This window comes from Ambystoma mexicanum, chromosome 13 (assembly GCF_040938575.1).
Source record: "Ambystoma mexicanum isolate Mex_15411 chromosome 13, UKY_AmexF1_1, whole genome shotgun sequence".
Taxonomy (NCBI): Eukaryota; Metazoa; Chordata; class Amphibia; order Caudata; family Ambystomatidae; genus Ambystoma; species Ambystoma mexicanum.
In genome coordinates, this window is record NC_090938.1 from 501,069,051 (window position 1) to 501,093,899 (window position 24,849).

At 47.0% G+C, this 24,849-nt stretch overlaps 1 protein-coding gene across 1 annotated transcript in view; it reads left to right on the forward strand.

Moving 5' to 3' along the window:
• The window catches only part of PSMD11 (proteasome 26S subunit, non-ATPase 11), a 996,429-nt gene that overhangs the window by 642,746 nt on the left and 328,834 nt on the right, over positions 1-24,849 (forward strand). Inside the window, exon 9 of the mRNA XM_069634167.1 lies at positions 21,652-21,714. Within this exon, the coding sequence (XP_069490268.1) occupies positions 21,652-21,714 (63 nt within the window). The remainder of the gene's footprint in view (positions 1-21,651; positions 21,715-24,849) is intronic.

Here is a 24,849-nt window from a genome sequence, read left to right on the forward strand (position 1 = left end):
ACTCCGGAAGCAATTCGGTGGTCGGCGGCAGCCACAGGCTCTTTTCAGATCAGCTGCACTTCGTGATTTCAACACTCGATAAACACCACCACTGCGGATCTTGGATACCGGTTATGATATTTGATTTATATCGCGCTCATATACAAGTGTTTCAGAGCGTGGCCAAGGGAAGGGAACAAGGGAGGACAAAAATAACGATCTTACTAGGCCCAGTGACATTAAGAACATGCAAGTGCACGGAATAGGGGAAGTGCGTGCAAGGGGGAGAAGTGGAAAGTGCAGAACAAAAATAGGTGAAATAAATAAATAAATGCAGTGTAAAAAGGTAGTGCAGCCAGCAAGGGGCAAGTGCATGATTCATCAGATAAGGTATATCTGATAAGTGCAGAAGAAAAGTGGTTAGGCTTCCTTCACTCCTTGAGTCCTGCACTCTGGTGAGGGGACTCAAGTGCCGGTCATCCTGCTTCTGGAAGGTCCTGGGGAGACTCCTGGAGCTTCTGGCCGGATCAGACGTTGCACTAGACTACGAATTTCTCAACCCCTGGCACTCGGTTCATGCAGCAGCAAAGAAGTACAGCCACATGGGAGTTCTGTTATGGAGAATTATCATTTCTGTGCTAATTTCCTTCAACCATAGAGACGCCCAGCTCTTTTGCTGTATTTTAGGACTTTTTAATTTTAACCCTGGAGTGAGTGAGCCCTTTTTCTCACTCCCGACCCCCTCCTCCCCCCACCCCCATAATTTTTGATCTGATTTGGATTATCAGTTTCCTTTATTTTTGGAGTCTGACCAACTCCATAGGCATCTACTTGTGTATGGTGACACACTGCACCTTCAGTGCAGTGCCACAGAGAAGTCCTTTGGATTTCTCATAAGGTTTCAATACCGTTTTCATGTGAGAACTACTGCTCCCAAGAATAGTAAAGTGAAATTAACTTTACTTTTTCTCTTTGTAGGGCCATAACACCCCATCTTATGTGGAGTGCTGGTGGGGAGGGGTTACTTAATAGCCCCTTTTCCTACTTACTCATGTAACATTATTTTAGCCTCACTACTTTAAATGGCTGGTGGTAGTGGTTTAATTTTCCTACCATTGTGCTTTTCTACCGCAGGCTGTACCCTCAGCTGCAGTATAGCATCCATGGGTGAAATTGTCCAAATGGCCCGGTCATCTTATTTTGTGATTTCTTGTTTGTGAGGTCTTTCTTGCATTTTGTGTGTGCCAATCCTGGTTTGAGCCCTTTGTTAGTTTTGTCTTTGGTGGGCTTCAGTACTGAAACCCGCCCATGGCTCCAGTGTGCCTGGAAGGGCAGGAAGTGACGTGGGTGCCTGAAATTCCACTGCCCTTTGTCTCCATGGTTAACTGAATGCACCCTGTCCGCATTGGCTGGCTGTCCTTGCAGGATAGCCACCTTGCTGTGAGAGTGAAAGCTAGACTGTGCATGATGGGGAGAAACCTGCTTAAAAAAGGTGTTTCTTCTTGGACTGAAGACACAGCCGACCACTGGGAAGAACCCCATGAGGAACCGTGAACAAAGCTTGCTGCATCCTCTTGAACCATTGTACTGCCAGGTGAAGCTCTGCTGCTGTGCTGGACTGTTAAGAATTCTCATACATTTTCTAATTCCCTTCACCTTAGAGACCCACAGCAACTCTGCTGCATTTTGAGGACTTGATTTATTTTTTTAACCTGGAGAGTGGGAGCCTTTTTTCCCACTCATGTATTTTGATGTGCGTTTTACTCTTGTTCTTTGATTATGGTGTTTTAAGACCACTCCATAGGTATCATAGTTTCATGTGTTACACAGCACTCTCAGTGCAGTGACAAAGGGAAGCCTTTTAGGCTGCCCCAAGGTTTAAATACCTTCTCTGGGATAAACTGTTTCCCAGCGAATGTAAAGTTAAATTGACTTAACTAGTCCTTTGAAATTCCTAGACCCAGTACACACTATCTTCCAATAGAGTGCTGGAGGGGTTACCTAGTATCCTCTCTGTCTAGAAACTTATGTAGCAGTCAAATGCTACCCTTTCCTATCGAAATGGCTGGTGGCAGTGGTTTTGCAACAAACTACCATGATTTTTCCCGACCGTGAACACTGGTAGCTATAAATCACTGGAGCCATGTTTTTCAAGATGGCACCTGTGCACCCTTCGTTTAAACAGGTGCCGGTCTTTATTCGCCATTTCTTTTTGGAAATGTCCTTCTAGAGTTTTGCTCTGCGCGCCAAACCTGGTTTGGTCCCTTTGTTTTTATGCCTTTGGCGGGCTTTAGGACTGAAGACTGCCTCTGGTGCCCGAGTTTCTGTGGTGGGCAGGAAGTGAGAGGTGCCAGAAACTTTGTGCTTGGTCTCCTAGGAGACCGAAATGCACTCTGGCGTGATTGGCTTGCTGGCTGACTGTCCGGCAAGGACAGCCACACTGCTGTCTGAGTGGCAGCTAGGCTGGAATGAATGGGAGGAAACAGTTTAAAAGGTGAGTCTCTTCGACTAAAAGGCAAAGTTGACCACTGGAACGAAAGAACCGAAGACTAGCTGGAAGAGGACGGCTGCTGCAACTACTGGACAGTTTACCCGGTAGAGCCCTGCTGCAAGTCCGAATTGCCAAGTTCACCTCGACAGAGAAGCCCCTTCAAGGAAGACTTCTTCCTTTGAGTTGGTGGGACCAATCAACTCATAAGCCACCTGGATACCCTTCTTGCAGCTAATTGGGATTAACCAGGGAGAAGGACACTAGCTTGTGCACTTGAACAGCAACTGGACTTGCCAATTTGCCAGCTTTGTGATCTGTCCCCGTGTCACCTGACGTCCTCCCTCTTGTCCCCACGACTGTGGCTCCGGAACAGCCAGATCTGCAGAAACTGGCAGGAACAAAAGACTTCTGCTGCATCTTTTTCTTCAATATAAGGCACTGTGAGAACCCAACCGAGAGAACTTAACTCTCACCGCGAATGTTTGTGGAACTTCGGCAACTTTCAGGCCTAGTCAGCTTGTTACCCGACATACAAACCTTTTCTTCCGTGAACTACCTCTAAGAACCGTGGCAAATCATTTTCCGTTTTTAAATACCAGAGCCGTTTTTACTTGTACAAGACACTAGCCCATTGACTTTGGCCTACCTATTGCATTGAATCAACTCCTCTGGTGAACTCAAACTATTTGCACTGTTTTAAAGTAGCTGTAATATTAGTTTTATCAACTTACGCCTTTTTGCTCCTACTTCTGAATACTTGCTATTGTAGACCTCTGTGTAACACCCTTACAAGGTCACATTCCCTTTTGAGATGAGCCTGGCTGCTCAGCTCGCTACCAAAAACTGTGTGGTACAGACTTGTACCAAAGGTTGGTTTTGCTTACACCTGTAGTCCTAGTTGTGTGTCGTGGTCCCAGAGGGTACTGCATCCAAACTTTGCCTAACGTGGACAGACTACTTCCCTTGGGTTAGTTGGACCAACTAACCCTGAGACTAACTTTGCTGGGAGACCTTCCCCAACTGGCTGTACTTCTTTGCTGGTACCGAGTAGCAGGGGTTGAGAATTCTGTAGTAGTAAACCGGCCAAAAGCTCCTGGAGTCTCCTGAGGACTCTCCAGAAGCAGGACGACCCAAGCTTGAGTCATGTAACTAGAGTGCTGGACTCAAGGAGTGAAGGAAACCCAACCGGTGGCCAAGATCCGCAGAGGTGCTGTTTACCAGGCGCTGAAACCGCAAAGTGCTGCTGATCCAAAGGATGCCTGTAGCTGCTACCGGCCTTCGAATTGCTGTGCAGGAGTCCACCAGACGTGGTCCCTCTTGTCTTCACGACTTAGGCCCACGAACATAGGATCTGCATCACTGCAACCAGACAGAAGCCAGCTGGATTCTCTTTTAACCAAATCACTGTTCTGATTTTGAGGTAGTTACCTCATTGTAGATTGCTTTTCCTAGTTGAGACTTGCAGTAGCTAATTTGCTGGAGTTGATTTCAGCTCTACCCTGCTCAACTGTAACAGCTTGTGACCCTACAATGATTTTTTTTTCTTCTTCACCAAACGCTCTAACTTTATGCAACACTTTGACTATCTTAAGAAGTCCCTCAGTGCCATAGACTTTGCTCCAGTTGACTTTGGCTGTCCTGGCGCCCTGTAGACTGTTATGTTACGTTGATTTTGATTCTTACTGTCCCTCATAGGGGATACATTGGTTTTTAACTAATATTTCTGGGAAAGGTTTTTATCTAGACTTCACTGCGATGGAAGATTGAAAGTGCTCACATGTGTCACCTGATTCCCGTAGAGGCGCCGGTCTTGACTGGGCGTATACCGTATCTTCAAAGGTGATGTGTAACACACGGCTGGCTCTTTGGGCTGGACCTCTGTGCACTGTATGTCTGACTCGAAAGGTAAGATGTCTGCAGATAGAAAATATGGTATTAAGGAACTGGGTTATTGAATGTCTCTCTCTTCTTCCCTTTCTCTTCTCCTGTAGAACCCCAAAGGTTAACGCTCTCACCTTAGGTAAGTGACCGCTGTGCTCTCCATCTGCCTCGGGGCAGGGTGCTGTAACCAGTTTCTTCACTGGATAAGGGGAGCAGGCCTCTTGACTTCAGAGGACTGCTGTCCGTCGTTTACTGCACGAACGGTAAGTTTCGAGTAATTCTAATGTCTTTAAAGTCTTTAGTAATGATGTCTCTTGTTTGCAGGGTTCCGGCGATGGCGGATGACGGGCTGAAGTGAGTTGAAGATGGAGCCCGTGTGATGAATAGAAGCGCCTGGAAGCACGTAAGTAAGCGCTTGTTGCCTGCTTCACGATGCGCTCTAACTGTCTTTTTATTTTGCAGGTACAAGTTTGGAGCGGCTGCAGGGTGCCGGAATACCCACTGGGTTAGATGTGGAAAGGAGTAATGGCACGTGAGTATTAAAGTTCCCCAATGTCTTTAAACGCACCTTGTTTTGTCTTTCAGATGCGGGATGCAGTGCCGAAGGCCTCCGGAGCATGCGAAGAGTTGGTAAGCTTTTGTCTTTCAGATGCCGGAATGCAGCGCGAGGCGTTGGTGACAGCCGATGGACCAGGTAAGTGAAGAGCTGTCACTGAAGACCGTAATGCTAACCTGTTCCTTCTTGTCTTTATAGGTGTTGCTGAAGACTGGATTCAGGATGGTAAGCCTTTTTCCTTAGGCCCAGGATCAGATGCAGAAGACACGATGAGCGTTCTGCTGCAGAGGATGCAGAATAACGCAAAGCAAGATTCATCAATCGGGTGTGGTTTAAATAGCCTCCTGTGGTGCTTAAGTGTCTCCTTCCACAGCCACGCCTAGGTAAGAAAAGAGTTCCTGCTTTCCAGAAGAGTTCCAGTGTTCTGAATCTAGGGAGTGGCTCCTGCCCCACCCAACAGGAAAAGTAGTTCCAAACAGAAGAGGATCAGAGGCTCAACTGGCAGGCAAGTAAGCAGCATGGTCTGCTGCAGGTAAGTCCACCCAAGCATTATGAGCCCGGCACTTCCAGCGCTGGGACTGGGCATATTTATGAGCCTGGTGCCACTGGCGCCAGGACTGGGTCCAAAAGGTCCCAATTGGGACTGGTTGGCACTCGGAACCTGGGTTATGGATCTGCTTCCAAGGGAGTTGGGAAAACCCTGACCTTTTGGAAGCAGAGATCATGACAGTACCCCCCCTCAAGGCCCCTCCCAAACCGGGCTTCTCCGGGGGTTTTGGCTTGTCAGGAAATATTCGGTGAAATCTTTTGATTAGGCGAGGAGCGTGGACATATTCAGCAGGTTCCCAGGATCTCTCTTGGGGGCCGTAGCCTTTCCAGTCAATTAGGTAAAATAGTTTAGATTTGGAGATCTTGGAGTCCAGAATGCTTTTGACTTCAAACTCGAGTTCTCCATCAACTAGGATAGGTTTTGGAGATTGAGTTAGTCGGGTTTGAGGTTGCACGGGTTTTAATAGAGACGTGGAAGACCGGATGTATCTTCCTGTGCGGGGGCAAGTCCAACTTGACCGCTACTGAGTTTACTATGGTAGTGATGGAATAGGGACCAAGGTATCTTGGGTTGAATGTGCGTGGCCCTTTTAGAGGTAGATATTTGGTGGATAACCAGACTTGATCCCCTACTTGATATTGAGGGGCTTCCTTCTGATGTTGATCTGCTCCTTTCTTGTATTGTTCTTTAGCCCTTTGAAGGTGAGAAACAGCTTCCTTAAAGGCTTGGGTGATTGTAGAATGCAGGTAGTCTACTGCTGGTGTTTCAAGATCTTGGAGGGGATCCAACTCCGAGGTTCGAGGGTGACTGCCGTACAAAAGAAAAAACGGGGTTTTCCCAGTTCCCGAATGGACAGAGTTATTGTAGGCATATTCGGCTATCCAAAGGATGTCTTTCCAAGTTTTTTCAGTTTGTTGCAGCATGCAGCGTAAATACTGTTCCAGAGTTTGATTGGTCCTCTCGGTTTGTCCGTCGGTCTGAGGGTGGTGACTGGTCGATAGTCTCACATCAATTTGAGCCGACCGACAGCAACTTCGCCAAAAATGAGAAATAAATTGACTACCTCGATCCGAAATTAGAACCGAAGGAAAACCGTGCAGTCGGACGATGTTTTCGAGAAATTCTCGGGCCAGAGTTGCTGCTGTTGGCAAGCCTTTGAGCGGAATGAAATGCGCCATCTTGGAGAATAAGTCCACGATTACTAGAATCGTATTGTATCCGGAGCATGGAGGTAGATCGGTGATGAAGTCCATAGAAAGCGTATGCCAAGGGCAAGGTGGGATGTCAATAGGGCGTAAGAGGCCTGCTGGTCTTTCCTTTTGACTCTTGTTTTGGGCGCATACTCCACAGGACATTATAAAGTCTCTGATATCTTTTTTCCAAGACGGCCACCAGAAGTAGCGCTTGATCTTTTCTGAGGTCTTGGCCATACCGGGATGTCCTTCCATTAAAGAATCGTGATAACAAGAGATTACTTTTTTCTGTAAATCTGTGCTGGGTAGGTATAATCGTTCTTGGAAATACAATAAGTTGTCCTTTACTGCAAAGTCCTTTCCCTGCAGATGCCAATTCTGTATGTCTGCTGGAGTTACAAGTTGCCTGGCTTTATCCTTAACTTCCTCTATGGATTCTGTGGCGATTACACCCAGAATTCTTTGTTCGGGAATGATTGGTACAGGTTTAGGGTTGATCAAGTGTTCTTCCACTCCCATCCGAGAAAGGGCATCAGCTTTACCGTTCTTTGTACCAGGTCGATAGGTAATTATGAAGTCAAACTCGGCAAAGAATAATGCCCAACGGAGTTGTCTAGAGGATTGGGCTTTTGCGGTTTTCAAATATTGCAGGTTTCGGTGATCCGTAATCACAGTAACGGTGTGTCGGGCCCCCAGCAGATAATGCCGCCAAGCCTTAAAGGCAGACTTGATAGCCAGAAGTTCCTTGTCAGTAATCGTGTAATTGATTTCAGGAGGCGAGAATTTGCGGGACCAAAATGCCACGGGATGCAACTGATTGGTTACCGGGTCCTTTTGTGATAGAACTGCCCCCATGGCAAGGCTTGAAGCATCAGTTTCCACGATGTAGCGGAGTTCGGCGCGAGGGTGTTTTAAGATTGGTGCAGAGATAAATTTAGTCTTCAAATCCTGGAAAGCTTGTTCCGCCTCGGTAGACCATTCAAAACGTTTGTTTTTCTTTAACAAGGCAGTGATGGACTGGACTATTCGAGAGAATTCGGGGATAAACCTGCGGTAAAAGTTAGCGAAGCCTAACATGCTTTGCACACCTTTTACGGAGGATGGTGATGGCCATTTGAGAACTGCATCGACCTTCTTTGAATCCATACGCACTCCGCCAGGTGATAATATGAATCCCAAGAATTCAACTTCAGTCACGTTGAAAACACATTTTTCCAACTTAGCGAAAAGTTTGTGTTGACGCAATCTTTCGAGGACCATTTTCACGTGTTTCCGATGTTCAGATTCCGATGAAGAATAAACGAGGATGTCGTCAATGTAAACAACAACACACACATCTATGAGCTCTCTGAGGACATCGTTCATAAAATATTGAAAGGCGGCCGGGGCATTGCAAAGTCCGAAGGGCATGACCTGATATTCAAATAGCCCATACTTGGTGCGGAAGGCCGTCTTCCATTCATCGCCCTCTTTTACTCGTACCAAGTGGTAAACTCCTCTAAGATCCAGCTTTGTATATATGCATGCTTTTCTGACTTGGTCCAGAAGTTCAGGGATCAAAGGTAACGGATATCTATTCTTAACGGTGATCTGGTTCAGGGAGCGATAATCTATACAAGTTCTAAGGTCTCCTTCCTTTTTTGGAACGAAGAACAAAGCTGAAGAAGCAGGGGACTTGGAAGGACGAATAAACCCATTTGCCAGGTATTGATCCAGGTATTGTCGAAGGTGAAGGTTCTCAGGCTCGGTGAGGGCATACATTCTACTACAAGGAGGAGTAGATCCAGGTATCAGGTCTATCTGGCAGTCATAAGACCTATGAGGAGGTAGAGAGTTAGCCTGATCCTTCCGGAAAACATCTTGGTATTCTAGGTATTCGGGAGGTAACTGGGGAGTCTCTGAAGAAATTGCTGCCAGTGCAACACCAGGTGGAGGGTGACAAGTAGAGACACATTCTGGAAACTGGACCGTTCTTGCTCGCCAATCGATCAGAGGATTGTGTTTCTCTAACCAAGGTATTCCTAGAATAATCTGAAACTGAGGGGCCTTGATCACATCGAACACGATCTTCTCATGGTGCCCATCTTGACTTACTAGCGTCACCTCTTGAGTGGTATGCGTTACTGGCCCGGAGGCTATCTCCGTACCATCCACCGTAGTAATGACGTCCTTTACAGCCTTGGGACAAAGAGTTAGATTCATCCTCAAAACCATTTCATGATCCACATAATTGCCGATGGCACCGCTGTCGACGTAAGCTTCAATTGCATGTAATCGATCCGGATTATCAGGGCTAATGAGGACCATAGGTATCACGAAATGCGAGGTCACGGAACTGGTTTTCACGCTCGGCAAGAGGACCTCTATTCTTGTCGGGCGAGGTCGTTTCCCTGCTCAGAGTTTGTAACTTTGGTAACTGCAGCTCCTACTGCCTTCTTGGCAGGTTTCACCGGACAGTCTCGAAGAAAGTGCCCTGAGTTTCCGCAATAGAGGCATAATTGCAACTGTTTTCTCCTTTCCCGCTCCTTTTGTGTTAGAGGACCTTTCAGACCCCCTATTTGCATGGGTTCCCCGGAGTCTACTCCTTTGGAAGGAGTTGGCGGTTTGGAAAAAACTCGAGCATCAAACTTGGAACGATCGGCCTTCCTGTTCTGCAGTCTGTGATCTATTTGAACAACTAAGTCTATATAGTCCGAACAATCTTGTGGGGATTCACTACTTGGGCTAACACATCTTTGAGCTCTCCACGTAGACCTCTATAAAACAGCGTAATCCTTTTGTCCTCAGGCCATTGAGTTTCCACTATCAGTCTGTTGAAAGACGCAATATAAGCCAAAAGGTCTTGATTACCTTGTCGCAACGAAAGAAGCTCATTGTCCAAGGCCTGCCCCTGTGAATGTCTTGCGAACAGTTTTTCCAAACTGAGCTGAAAAGCTTGAAAATCATGGAGGACCGGATCATCTTGATTTACTAGAGGGATCGACCAGTCTGCCGCATTGCCACTAAGGTACGAAAGCACGAAAGCTACTTTAGCTTGATCAGTTGGAAAGGCTGCTGGCCGGCATAAGAAATGCAACCAGCACTGATTGATAAATACTGCAAACCTCTTTGGGTCACCAGAAAATCGTTCGGGCGGAGCCAGAGGTACATTCCCAGGTAGGTTGATCTGCACTGGATTCATAGAGGATGTAGAAGGAAGATTTCCCCCAGATGCGGGTAACGGGGTCTGTCCGGCTTGTGACTGTAGCAATTGTCTAGCGAGATCATCTGTTCGCTCCTTGGAAATAATCAGTTCCCTTCTTAGAGCGTTCGTTTCCTGACGGGCTGCATGCACTTCTGCCCTTAGTTCCCCAAGTAACTGGGCTAGCTGGTCGGTATCCGCGGTTTCCATAGCGCCTGGACGGGAGTTTTGTGGTAGGCTTTGCGTTCTGTAACGCTCACCTGATTCCCGTAGAGGCGCCGGTCTTGACTGGGCGTATACCGTATCTTCAAAGGTGATGTGTAACACACGGCTGGCTCTTTGGGCTGGACCTCTGTGCACTGTATGTCTGACTCGAAGGGTAAGATGTCTGCAGATAGAAAATATGGGATTAAGGAACTGGGTTATTGAATGTCTCTCTCTTCTTCCCTTTCTCTTCTCCTATAGAACCCCAAAGGTTAACGCTCTCACCTTAGGTAAGTGACCGCTGTGCTCTCCATCTGCCTCGGGGCAGGGTGCTGTAACCAGTTTCTTCACTGGATAAGGGGAGCAGGCCTCTTGACTTCAGAGGACTGCTGTCCGTCGTTTACTGCACGAACGGTAAGTTTCGAGTAATTCTAATGTCTTTAAAGTCTTTAGTAATGATGTCTCTTGTTTTGCAGGGTTCCGGCGATGGCGGATGACGGGCTGAAGTGAGTTGAAGATGGAGCCCGTTTGATGAATAGAAGCGCCTGGAAGCACGTAAGTAAGCGCTTGTTGCCTGCTTCACGATGCGCTCTGTCTTTTTATTTTGCAGGTACAAGTTCGGAGCGGCTGCAGGGTGCCGGAATACCCACTGGGTTAGATGTGGAAAGGAGTAATGGCACGTGAGTATTAAAGTTCCCCAATGTCTTTAAACGCACCTTGTTTTGTCTTTCAGATGCGGGATGCAGCGCCGAAGGCCTCCGGAGCGTGCGAAGAGTTGGTAAGCTTTTGTCTTTCAGATGCCGGAATGCAGTGTGAAGACCTCCGGAGAGCACGAAGAGTAGGTAAGCCTTTGTCTTTCAGATGCCGGAATGCAGCGCGAGGCGTTGGTGACAGCCGATGGACCAGGTAAGTGAAGAGCTGTCACTGAAGACCGTAATGCTAACCTGTTCCTTCTTGTCTTTATAGGTGTTGCTGAAGACTGGATTCAGGATGGTAAGCCTTTTTCCTTAGGCCCAGGATCAGATGCAGAAGACACGATGAGCGTTCTGCTGCAGAGGATGCAGAATAACGCAAAGCAAGATTCATCCATCGGGTGTGGTTTAAATAGCCTCCTGTAGTGCTTGGGTGTCTCCTTCCACAGCCACGCCTAGGTAAGAAAAGAGTTCCTGCTTTCCAGAAGAGTTCCAGTGTTCTGAATCTAGGGAGTGGCTCCTGCCCCACCCAACAGGAAAAGTAGTTCCAAACAGAAGAGAATCAGAGGCTCAACTGGCAGGCAAGTAAGCAGCATGGTCTGCTGCAGGTAAGTCCACCCAAGCATTACGAGCCCGGCGCTTCCAGCGCTGGGACTGGGCATATTTATGAGCCTGGTGCCCTGGCGCCAGGACTGGGGTCCAAAAGGTCCCAATTGGGACTGGTTGGCACTCGGAACCTGGGTTATGGATCTGCTTCCAGGGAGTTGGGAAAACCCTGACCTTTTGGAAGCAGAGATCATGACAACATGCTTCGAGAACCCGTTTAACCTTTTTTCCTTCCTTTTAACCTTTCATTTCTACCAACCTCAGAATTTACGATGTGCAGAAGTGATATATGAATGCCATTACTGTCCTAGTGAGTGAGGTCACCTCTGGGTGTAGGAAGTGTGTATGAAGCAACTCTAAAGAGTATCTACTTGCTTTGCCTTAATTCTGAGAACGTATTTTGAAGTGTATTTGTATTGTTGCACATTGCCCTTTTTAAAGAATGCTTATTTAAAACTGACCAGTAAATATTTTACTAGAAAACCTAAGTGTTATTTGGATACTTGTGTTGGTGAATTCTCGATGCTACCGCTCTACAGCTCACATTTACCACTCATGAGCGAAGTCTGGCTGCTCAGTCACACTACAAACTTGTGTAGTAAAGACCTATGCCAATAGGTGGATTACCCAATACCAAGTGGACACGGGTTGTGTAGTCTCTCATAGGGTTAAAACATCAATTCTTGCCTAACAAGGTCGTCTTGGGGTTAGTTGGTCCCACTAACCCTAGGGAAGAAGTTGTTGCTTCCGGAGCCTCTCTTGTCGCTCAAAAAAGGAGTTTCAGCACAGCAGCAGGGCTTCACAGGGCAATTCAAAGGTCAAGGATGCAGCAAGCTTCGGTCACTGTTCCTTATTCGGGTTGTTGTTTCCAGTGGTCGACTCAGTCTTCAGTCCCAAAACCTTCGCCTTTTAAGCAGATTTCTCCCATTCATGCACAGCCTAGCGATCACTCAAACCGCAGGGTGGCTGTCCTGAGAGGACAGCCAGCCAATCAAGACTGGGTGCATTTAGGCATTCCTTAAGACAAGGAGCAGGGGAGTTTCGGGGACCCTCCGTCACTTTCTGCCGTTCCACACACACTGGAGCCATAGGCAGGTTTCAGTACTGAAGCCCGCCAAAGGCAAACCGAACAAAGGACTGAAACCTGGCTTGGCACGCAGAGTAAACCCCGAGAAAGACCACACATAAAGAAAATGGTGCAAAAAAATGACCTGGGCAATTTTGACAAAGGTCAAAACCCCCCCCCGCCCCCCCGAACCCCCCCGCCGGGTGCTGAACTGCCAAAGGGGGCAAAGCCATAGTGAGTGCTCGTGGAAGCGGAAGTCCGGCGAGCAGATGATCAGCCCTTGCGCTGGGGTAAACTGCTTAGTTTGGAATCAGTTAGGTGAAAGACATTGCCCAGATCCATCCATGGTGTAGAAGCCAGAGGCATCGATTGCCACTGGCCCAGCCCACATGCTGTCTCCACTGTAAATCAGCAAACAAATATGTCCTGTTTATTTGTGAGTATCATCCAGGCATGATGTTTAAGAGGGCAGGGGGTGCAATGAAAAGGCAAGAGGAGGGTGTGGGAAAGGCCCGTCATTGCAGGTAGTTAGTAGCGGGTGTAGATCTCTAGGAGCAGAAGGCCAGCCCTGAGACTTGGTGAGGGTGGAAGCCGCACGGCCGGATGAGTAGCCACCCACAGCCTATATCCAAGGAGCAGAACAGAAGGGAGCCAAAGAGCCCAGGAGCCAATGGTGCAGTAGATAGGCTGCCACTGGTGTAGTCCAGGAGAGCAGAGGAGGAATGAGGGTAGAAGGCAGGGGGTAGAGGTCAGGATGCGGAGAGCAAATGGACAGGAGGGCAGTGCACAGTGAAGTTCTCACACTGCAGGGCACCCGTGGTGTACACGCGGAACCAAAGGCACAGTGGCACATAGGTGCCTGTGATGGTCCAGGAGCCACCCCACTCCTGCAATATCTACTGCGGGAGAACTGTATACTGCAGTATAAGAGGCCAGTTTGTGGCCCCATTTAAACCCCCCCCCCCAACATGCAGTATACCCGCATACCCCCCCCCCTCACCTGAAACAATGGTGATCCATCTCAGAGGCAGCAGCCTCCGCCTCAAGCGCAAGTAGGCAGGCGGGGTGGGGGGGTGAGAGGGGGGAAGATGCCGTCTTGTCTCCAGTAAGGCCTTGTTCCAATGGGACCTTATGGAAGCAAGCTCCTTGCTGGTTGTTCCAGTGCTCGAGTGGCAAATGTGATGGTGGCCACCTAGAGTACCCAAGACGGCTGTAGGGCGCAGGAGAAATGCAGATGCAGCTGGAACTGAAGCTGAAGGCGGCGGCCCCTGCAGAAGGAATGCACTGGCACTGCTTTGAAGCTGGAACAGACTGCTGACTGCAGTAGGCTAGAGGATGGGACCTTACAGCATCAAGCTGCACCGCAATACACAGTTGCTTCCGACTCGACTTAAGAGAAATACACTTGACCCATAGCAACGGATTGATGAGGGAAAATCAGAGCAGAACCTCAGTCCCGGACGACCCCCTAACCGAAAGAAGCAACATGGTCGCCGATCCTATGAACTTATGCCAATCCCCACTGCTCCAGCCATGAACAACTACTGCGAAATATACCCTACCAGCTGATCGTATGCTCCCGCTATAATGCAAACTCTGCCTAGAGTGGACGAAGAAAGACAGAACAAAGCTGGAGACAACCGCATGGACAGCCTTGACTAACGGCATCAAACTGAAGATGCCATGTTGCAGGTCGTTGGAGACATCCTGACGACATAGCCCCGTTAAACATGAAGCACACGTGCAATCTGTGCAATTGGGACACACACACACATCAATCTACACGAAGAACATGTACAGTTTGAGATAGAGGATGGTGACAAATGCACACTATCTGCATGTTTGTTATGTTGTCATTAGGCGCTATAATACCGCAGCAACGCGAGAAGCAAAGAAGAGCTTGTGTGTATATGCTTGCAGATGCTTACATGCAATTAACCCTATGGAAGGACAGGAGCATTTGAGGGACCTGACAACCGTAAAATTCTCACTAACCTATGGACACTGAGAACTACATAATGGAAAACAGAGCAGGCCTTAGGAGAATACAGTTGGCCGCAATGGTAAGAGAAATCCCAAGCCGCTAAATGCTGTACTAGCAGAACAAACCCCGGCGTAAGCAACAGGCTGCCAAGGCCACCATGTTGTAAGGCGACATTCCACATCCCGAGCCAAGGTGACTTCTGCTGCAGCAAAGAATATTATTACTTGCAAAATGCACGTTAATTAGAGGCAATTGAGCCTGCAAGAGTGGTCTCCAACCATGTGACCCGGCCGATCTGAGAACGGGCTGTTAGGCAAAGTTTGTATGCAGTACCCTCTGGGAACACTAATAACTCCGACTACAGGTATGGGAAACCCAACCTTTGGTATAAGCTTGTACTACAAAGTTTTGGTTGCGTGTTGAGCAGCCGGGCTCATCTCAAGAGGGGTCAATGTGAGTTGTAGTGGAGTTACACAGATTTTCAGTTAAAATTGTTCAAATAAACTCTTACACTTTCAATAAACAACTATTAATTTATCAGTCAGTTAAAATAAGCCTTCTTCAGAAGGGAGAAATATAATAACACTCAAATACACTTCATGAAATACACTCTTACTAGCTGTAAATCAGATACCCTTTTTGGATGACCCACACTACCAACACTCTCAGGTGACTACAATTGCTAGGGTGCAGGGAACATTAATATATCATTTTGCTACCCTGGCGCTGCAGCGGAGTTGAGCCCTCTGGGCCCTGTTTTTTAACTTTATTTCTAGTTCCAGGCCCCCCCCCCCCCAGACACCTGATTGTGCCCTCAATGCCTTCCCTGATCCCACTTCCTGTTTTCTACCTCCACCCCGCCCCCCTGCCCGGATTGGTGCTCCTAGCATGCTCGCCTGGCCTGGTGCCTCAGCGTTCTTCCCTGCATGCCATTTGCCATGAGGAGCTGCAGGTGAGGTAATTGAACTAAAATGGCTCCTGGGCCTCCGTTTGAGGCCATCTCACTGTCTGATGTTGCCACATCACAGCCTTTGCACCCCTTTTCTCTCCTGCTCTTCCGTCTTCCCTGCCTCACTCTTCCCGCCTCTCAGCCCGCCCCTGGACCGTGATTGGCAGCCTCTTAGGTGAAGGGTCCCAAGGCAAAGGCCGACTCCAACGGAGGCGGCTCCAGAAAGTGTTAGCAGTTGTCCGCAGGGAAGCCGGTGAAGCCAGCAGTTGACAGACACCACCAAAAACTGTAAGGGTTGCATGTAGAGTAATTACTCTACTCCAAAAAGCCCCCGCCACTCTACCTTACCTTTCCATAACAGACTGCCATAGACTTAGACCATGCATATTTAGAATGATTTGTGACCACCAGCCTGAATTTATTCATGACCGGATTGGAAATGTTGCCTTGCATTGCATCCTAACATGCTAGTCCATGTTAACAGGTGCCACACCTAGAAAGAATTGTGAATACTAGCCTGCGTCGCATCTAGATAGGTTTGTGAATATCGGCATCTGCCTTACTTAGATGGAATTATGAATGTTAGCATGTACCGCATTTGGATAGAATTCTGATAGAAATGTGAATGTTGGCATGAGCCACACTTGGAGACGGAATTCTTAACTTTAGCCTGCGTCGCACCTAGATAGAAATGTGAATGTCAGAATGTGCCACACCTACATGAAACAGTGAATGTTAACAAGTGCCACACTAAAATGGAATAGTGAATGATAGCAAGCATCACAGCTAGACATAATTGCAAGGACATCAATGCCAATTAACCAATCCACTAACAATTTCAACCTTCTGCATATACACCTCTCGAACTCTAACCAAACACAACCACAAGCCTAAAACACAACAATCCGGAAAAACTTCACTACACTGCAAGAAAACAAACCACACATAGATTTGCACAACAGTACATGACTACCGTCCGTAAAACACCCCAAGCCCAGCCAACGGACCCACCGGGCTGAGGCTGACAACAGCACATCACTGCTCTCTTGCACTTTTCCAGCTTATTCCCACTAACTCACCCCCACCCTTACTTTTTTCAGAGCTGCTAGGGGACCACTCCGATGGTGATAGTGCGTGGTACACACATCCTCTAACATTAACATCTCTAAATCAGTAGATATCCTTTTGGGATGGCCCACACACTACCTACACCCTCAGGTGACTTCAATTGCTAGGGTGCTGGGGACATTAATATATCACCGTTGCATTTAGGAAAATATAGTAAGTCAAAGGAAAAATTATCTAGAACATATGAGACCACAAATATTCTTAAGCAGGCAAATACTTTTAGATACTCTAAGAAGAGTCCGGCAATTCAATAGGCGAAGCCAAAGTCAATGGGCAAAAGTCTTATATTGGATGAAGCACCTCTGGTGGGTAAATGGAAAAGTCTTTGCACAAGTTCTTAGGAGTCTTTGATGAAAAGAAGAATCAAATGTAGGGCCACAAGCTGATTAGACTTGTAGAGGTTTCAAGCAACTCTACAGTAAGAAGTAAATTCTCTTAGACTTGTTTTACAGTACCTTAGAAATGAAGAAAAGCTGCAGCAGATGACTTCTGTTCCTGTGCAGCTCTGCAGATCTCACTGTTCCTGGGCCTCGGTCGTGGGGACAAGAGGGAGGACGTCGGGGGGACTCCTGCAATGCACTGGGGCGGTCAAAACTTGCACACTTCACTTTCAGTGGCAGTTCAGTGTTTCAGCTCCTCGCGTCTACCGCAAATAGCAACACTGCGGTTCCTGGCTGTCAAGATGGACTTTCCTTTCTTCTGGCATCCCGCACTGTGGTGTGGGGGCTCAGGCTTGGTCAGTCCTGCTTCCTTGGAATCCGGAGGATCTTCCAAAAGCTCTAGGCCATCTTAAATGCAACACACACAATCTGGTAGTCCTCTGCCTGACTATACGGTTTTAAGCAGCAACTATGTATATATATATCTATCATTGGCACGTTTAGAGCAATACTGAGTTTGGAGAGTCAAAGGAAAAGACGAGGGAATTAATCAATGGGTAACAAATATTCTTAAACAGGTAAATACTTTTGAACCTGTTAAGGAGAATTCTCATAAATGTGCTAATTCCTCTCTACCTTAGAGACCCCAGGCTCTTTTGCTGAACTTTGTGACTTTGTACTTGTAATTCCATTGGTTTTCTGTGTTTGTTTACTTTGGTTATGGAGCCTAACAAACTCCATAGGCATATTTTCATTTGTCACACAGCACCCTCAGTGCAGTGGCACAAGGACACCTTTTTAGGCTTTCGCAAGGTTTAAATACCTTCTCTGGGATAAACTGTTTCCCAGAGTAAGTAAAGTGAAATTGACTTTACTAGTTTTTTTAAATCCTAGATCCAGCACACCCTATCTTACAATAGAGTGCTGTAAGGGTTGCTTGGTATCCAGTGTGTCTAGAAATTCATGTAGCAGTCAAATGCTACCCTTTCCTCTCAGAATGCCTGTTGGCAGTGGTTTTACAACACACTACCGTGATTTTTCCTGACCGCGAACACCGGTAGCGTTAAATCGCGGGAGCCATGTTTTTCAAGATGGCGTCTGAGCCCCCTCTGTAGAAACAGGTCCCGGTGTTTTTTCGCCATTTCTTTGTGGAAAGGTCCTTCTAGAGTTTTGCTCGGCGCACCAAACCAGGTTTGGTCTTTGTTCATTCGCCTTTGGTGGGCATTAGGAGTCGAGACCGCCTGGGAGATGCCCGACACTCCCTTTGCTTAGTCTCCTAGGAGATCCAAATGCACTCTGTGGTGATTAGCTGGCTGGCTGACTGTCTGGCAAGGTAAGGACAGCCACACTGCTGGTTGAGTGACAGCTAGGCTGGAATGAATGGGAGCAAACTGGATAAAAGGCAAGTCTCTTGGCTTGGAAGGCAGTCGACCACTGGAACGAAAGAACCGAAGACGAGCTTGAAGAGGACCGCTGCTGCAACTCCTGGACCGTTCGGCCATTGGTTTGCCCATTGAAGCCCTGCTGCTTGTCCGAATCGCCAAGTTCACCTCGACAGAGAAGCCCCTACAAGGACGAATTCTCCCTTTGAGTTGGTGGGACCAATGAACTTGACAGTAATCCACCAGGATACCAATCTCAGAGCTTGTTGCATTTTCCTCAGAGTGCTGAGGGAAACCTTATAACCAGCGAGAGGGGCACCAGATTGTGTGCGTTACTTACAGCCACTGGAATTGAAGTTTGCCAAGTGCCAGCTTTTTGACCTGTCCCAGTGCAGGAGTCCCCAGACGTCCTCTCTCTTGTCCCCACGACTGAGGCACAGGAACAGCAAGATCTGCAGTAACTGCCAGGAACAGAAGTCATCAGCTGCATCTTTTTCTTCATTGAACAGTACTGTTAAATCAAACTGAGTACTTGCCTCTCGCGGTGAAAGTTCTTGAAACATTACCAACTCGTAGGCCTAATCGGCTTGTGACCCAACATATGATTCTTTTTACAAACTACTTCCAAGAACTTGTTCAGAGACTTTACCGTTTACTTACCAGAAACGCTTTATCCTATCCAAGAATTTAGCCCATTGACTTTGGCCTATCCTATTGAATTGACTCTTCTGGTGAACTCAAAGTATTTGCACTGTCTAAGGATAATTGTAACCTTTCATATTCTTATAATCTTTGCCTTTTACTCCTCTTGAAAATAATTCTAAAATGGTATTGAAGTATATTTGTGTGATTATATTGCCGCCTCCTTATGAATGTTTTATAACATACAGAATAAATTACTAAGTATTTATCAAAGAAACCTTGAGTGTAAGAGTTTACATGAACACTTGTGATTGTAGACCTCTGTGTAACATCATTACTGCTCACATTCCCCTCTTGAGATCAGCCTGGCTGCTCAGATCCGCTTCCAAAAACTGTGTAGTACAGACTTCTACCAAAGGTTGGTTTTGCTTACACCTTTAGTCCTAGTTGTGTGTAGAGGTGCCAAAGGGTACTGCATACACACTTTGCCTAACGGAACACCCAATGCAAAGTAAATTAACCCTTTCCCCGCTACACAAGTTATAGAATGTGTGACTTTAGTTGAGGAATAGTTAAAGCACAAAGTCAGAGGATGGAGTCTTTCAGGGAGCCAGGACAGCCAATGTCAATTGAGCAAATGTGTAGCTGAGCTGAAGCACTTCTTGAGGGAAGAAAACATTATTGTACAAAGTTTTGGAAATCTTTGTAGAAAATGAAATCACTGTAGGGCCACAAGCTGGGAGGGTTCTGAGGGGCAAAGCTGCAAGCAACTCGGCAAAAGCAACCAAGACCAGTCTCAACTGAGCGCTAGCATGGCTACACAAGAGGTAAGCACCCCTTAGTTTTACAGTACCTTAGGTCTGAAGAAATTGGTTCCAGCTGGCTTCTGTTCCAGTTGTACTTCTGCAGATCCTGTTCTTGTGCCTCAGTCGTGGGGACAAGAGGGAGGACGTCTGGGGACTCCTGCAATACTAATTGAAGGTTGACGGTTTCATCTTCTCTCAAATAGTACCACTATGGTTCTTGGATACCTTATGGCCTTTCCTCGCATCTGGGTTCCAGCGCTCTGTTGGGGTGGCTCAGGCTTGATCAGTCCTGCTTCATGGGAGTCCAGAGGATCTTCCTGGAGCTCTGGTCCGACTTGGATGACTCATTCCATTCTGGTATTCCTCTCCCTGGCACTTCGGTTCCTGCAGCAGCAATTGAAGTACAGGCAGCTCCGAGAGGATTTCCAGATGAGTTCGTCTTGGTCAAATCGTCCCACCAACCCGAGGGGGAGAAGTCTTCCTTTGTGGGCTTCTCTAGTCGAAGCGAATTCGGAGCTTCCGCACTGCAGCAGGGATTCACCAGGCAAACCAACGGTCCAGGAGTTGCAGCATCTTCAATTCTTCTTCGGATTCCTTCGTCCAGTGGTCGACTCTGCCTTCCAAGCAAAAGACCTCACCTTGTTATGCAGGTTTCTCCTATTCATTCACAGCCTAGCTGTCGATCACACAAGAAGGACCTTTCCAACAAGAAATGGCGAAAAAAGATCAGACCATTTTGACAAAATGGGCATCCCTGGGTGCTATGCTGCAATTGCAGCCTGCGGTTGAAAAACCGAACAGTAGTAAAAAGTAAACCATTGCCACCCGCCATTAATTGTAGAAAGGGTAACATAAAAAAGTTACATGAGACTAGACAAATGGGATACGGAGTAACCCCTCCAGCACCCTATTGTAAGTTAGTGTAAGTGTGTGCTGGGTCTAGAAAGTTAAATTCAATTTCAAGATTTAGAACTCGTTCAGGATGGAAAAAAAAGGCACTAAGCAAGCAGGGGAAATGCAAAAACCACAGGGCCTCTCACCAAGTGGTAGATTGGAATTTTGCCCTTATGCATGCCAATACCATCTAGATAGTGTTTTGATGAGACCTTTTTATTGTCGTGCACATGGAAAATGTAGGTGTCTAGCCTTTCTATATTTGGTCATTTTTTAACTTTTCATCCAAACAAAATAGCTTCTTGTAATCTGGAAACGCGGGCAGTTCAATATTTGATGTTACTGTGCATCTCTGTGCAGTTATGTGCCGTACTTGAGATACAATAAGGAATGTAAATGTATCTTGCAATTCTTTGTTGCCCCCCCCATTTCAGAATTCCACCTTTTAATGGCTAAAACAGGGAGTGCAAGCAAATGGAGAACGAACGGTTTTATTTTCTCCTTTGTGTAAAACATTAGTTGTGGAAGTATTTTTTAAATATTTAGTAATACTTTTGCTCAAGTGCTTGCCAAAGAGTATAAAACGAGAAGCACATAGTAATTTAGATTAATAGGCCATCAAATGAAGCTTTGAAATGCATACTCTTTAAATATGAGTGAGTTAAGTCTTATGCAAAAATGATTTTCGATGTGTGGGGCTTGGTCTTTGTGTGGCTATTATAGGGAATCATGGTTTCATAGCATGCTTGTATAAAAGGCCCACAGTTTTCCATTTACAAAAATGCAATTTTTTCAAAATCCAGTCAGTGCCAAGATGATGCTTAGCCTCTCACTCTGTACCAGATACACAACTGTAAAGCTATTCTTTCAATAAAGTAACATTGTATTAAACTTATTTAGATCTAATGTGATCTCGCACAGACACTATCAACCTATTGTTTAGCTGCCTTTCGTGCCACTTTTAAACACACTTCATATTGTTGTATAGTGGATGTTGTGACTGATGAACAATGAACGGAGCTTGATGTAGCACTAAATGTCTATTTAATTCAATTTCTGTAGTAACACAGAGATCCTTTTCTTTCAGACAGAAGCATTGAAGTGTGTGGCTCAGGCGAGTAAGAATCGGTCACTGGCAGATTTTGAGAAGGTGAGCAACATGGAATTCAACTCCATGCGATGTGAACCTGGAGTTCAAGTAATGACCAAATGTTTGATCACTACACAGCCCTCACCAAAGGTTTGTGTACAAATATCCCTAACCTAATGATTGAAGCCCTCAGCAAAGGGCAAGTGCAGTCAGCCGCAGTCGGCTGCTTTGCATGCTCTGCCAGGTTCCTTCGGGACACACGGAAGCCCTGCCTACCAAGCATCCTGACACTGCATGTCCTCGATCCCATGGCTAAGGGTGAGAGCAGTCGGCGGCAGTCCATGAAAGACAGAGAAAGCATGTAAACGGAAAAACATTCAGACTCTAGGGAGGTACATTTTGTGTACCATGGTTAAGCTGGGTTTGTGGGCACTTGGAGCATAGTTTCTTTTGTGTATGTGTGCACAAAGAGGGTGTTAAACTTTATACATAAGTATTTCTGAAGCTTGTTAATCTGCTTAAATTCACATGCTGTGCAAATGGTCCGACATCCAGTGGTAACCACAGAGTATTGCATCTTGTCTTTTGAGGATCGAAAGGGGGCGTCGGCATAGGCGTGTCTGTAACACTATCCCTAACGTGACGTGTAGTGTACCCAAAATCCCTCACGCGCCGCCGTCCCTCAGATTGTTTTTTTCCACCCAGATTACTGGTAGCCCTAATGCGGCGCTCTTACATAGAGATAGCGTGATTGTCATATTTATCGACTTTGTCGTTATTCCCATTAAGCCACTTTGACAGTTGAATCCTGTGAAACCACACCGAAGACTACTGCAGACTTTTGAAACCTGATTGATCCTAGCGGTGCTGCCGCCATGTGGCCAGGCCTTCTGTCCAGCCTACACAGTAGGGAGAGTGGGATCGTGGTGACCATATTCTTTACAAGTATGCCTTTCCTCTTTCAAACTCTGTTCCCTGGGTTTTGTCATTGCTGTACTTGTCTTTCGCTATGGAAAAGATGCCTTTTAGATTTTGTCCCTCGTGTAGGGCCAAATATCCTTGGAAAGACTAGCATTTTAGGTGCAACAATTGTCTTCGCCTCAACCACAATGGAGCGGGTTGTGCGGCCTATTGACTCCTGCGCCCTAAGACGCTTAAGGAGCGCCGCTTGAAGAGGTGGGCGGCCTACAGCATGTCGAAGGCCGGATGCCGGATGAAAGACTGCCTCATCTTCCCCTCCAACGAGAGGGTTCAAAACGTGTTTCAGATCCCTCAGTATGTAGCTGTTCGGGAAGTGACCTTACGCAAAGCCATGTGACCGTTAGGAATGATGGCGTCCTGCATTTATTTAGTTCCTCACATGCGTCTGCATTCCATGCAAGAGTGGCTCAACAGCCATTGGTCTCAGGCCAGCAGACAATGGGAAGATCTAGAAGTTGTCTCGCCAGCCCTTGGTCTCTCTCCGCAGTGGTGGAGGGGAAAACCACTTGAAGGGGAAGACCTTTACCAACCCGCAGTAGAAGCCACACTCACGACCGATGCATCTCTAACAGGGTGTGGGGCTCACCTGCTTCAGTAGACGGCTCACGGTGTGCTCCCCACAAGTAGCGTCCAACCTCATAAATCTGTTGGAGCTATTAGCGGTATTCAAAGCACTGAAAGCCTTTCAAACACAGTTACAGGGAAAGAGAGTCTTGATCTTGACAGCAGCACAGCCATGTACTACCTGAACAAACAAGGGAGGCACACACTCTCCAGGGCTATCCAAGCTGTCCCAAAACATTTGGATATGGGCTCTCAAACACAGGATGTTCCTGTGTCCCAATGTGTTCCAGGGAACTTAATCTTCTGGCAGACTTGCTCAGCAGAGTTTTCCCACTGCCTGTTGAGTACGAATAGCGACTACACAAAGACATCGTCTCCAATGTTTTCGCAGAATCGGGCTTCCCAGAGATAGACTTGTTTGCAACTGTGGAGAACACTCAGTGCCTAGATTATGCCTCGAGGTACCCACATAACTGCTCCAAGAGGAACAGGCTCTGGATAGCATGGTCAGATTTGTTTACGTGCCCCCCCCAAACTCCCTTACTCAAGATCGTGCACAAGATGCACCAGGAACCAGTCACCTTGATTATTGGTGGCCCCCTTGTGGGCCCGCCAATCCTGGTTTTCTCATCTGATGGAGATATCCCTCTCCCCTCCTATTAAACTGCCCTGCCCATATAACATGTTATCGCAGGACATGGGAGAAACACTGCACCCATGCCCACAAACGCTCAACTTAGCGGCCTGAGGCCATAGAGTTCGGACACCTTCAACTCCCTCAGAGATATATGGAGAAGGCCAAGGGCGTCAATCCCATTGACTCCTCTCCTACTCACATTGTATTGTACCTGACTCACTTACTAGATTAAGGCCTGGTTTTAATTCCCTGAAGGTGCAAATAGTTGCTCTCAGCCTACACTGCGTCACAACAAAAGGTTTTGTGGTGGAAAATACCAGTTATGAAGGTTCTCATGGAAGGGATTAAGAGGATTCATCCCCCATTTCAAATCCAGCTCCCGGATGGGACTTAAATGTGGTGTTGACTGGACTCATGGGGTCCCCCTTTGAGCCTATGCACAAGGCAAGTCTTACAGACCTTACCTATAAGACAGCCTTCGTAGTGGCTATCACTTCTATAAGAAGCGTTAGTGAACTACAGGCCCTTTCAGTACTAGACCCTTCGTTACTGTTCAGAGAGAAGGTGGTTCTGCACACTCGCCCTTGATTTGCGGCTAAATTTATTTCCAAGTTCCACGTGAACCAGTCAATAGAACTGTCCACTTTCTTCCAGAACCCCTCTAACATGGCCGAAAGAAGCCTACACACGTTAGATATGCACAGGGCAGTCATGTTTTATCTGGAAAGAACTAAACCACTGAGCAAGACAAACCAATTTTTCGTTTCAGTGGCAGCTGGCAGAGAAGAGGGATCCTGTCTCCAAGTCAGCAATCTCAAGATGGATAGTCAAATGCATCACACTTGCTAAGAGAGAACTGCCATTCAAGCCTAAAGCGCATTCTACTTGAGACACTGGAGCTTCCATAGCATTCATTGCAAATATTCACGTAGAGTCCATTTGCAAAACGGCAACCTGGAGTTCTGTACACACCTTTACAAAACCTGATTGCCTAGACACTCATTCTAGGTCTG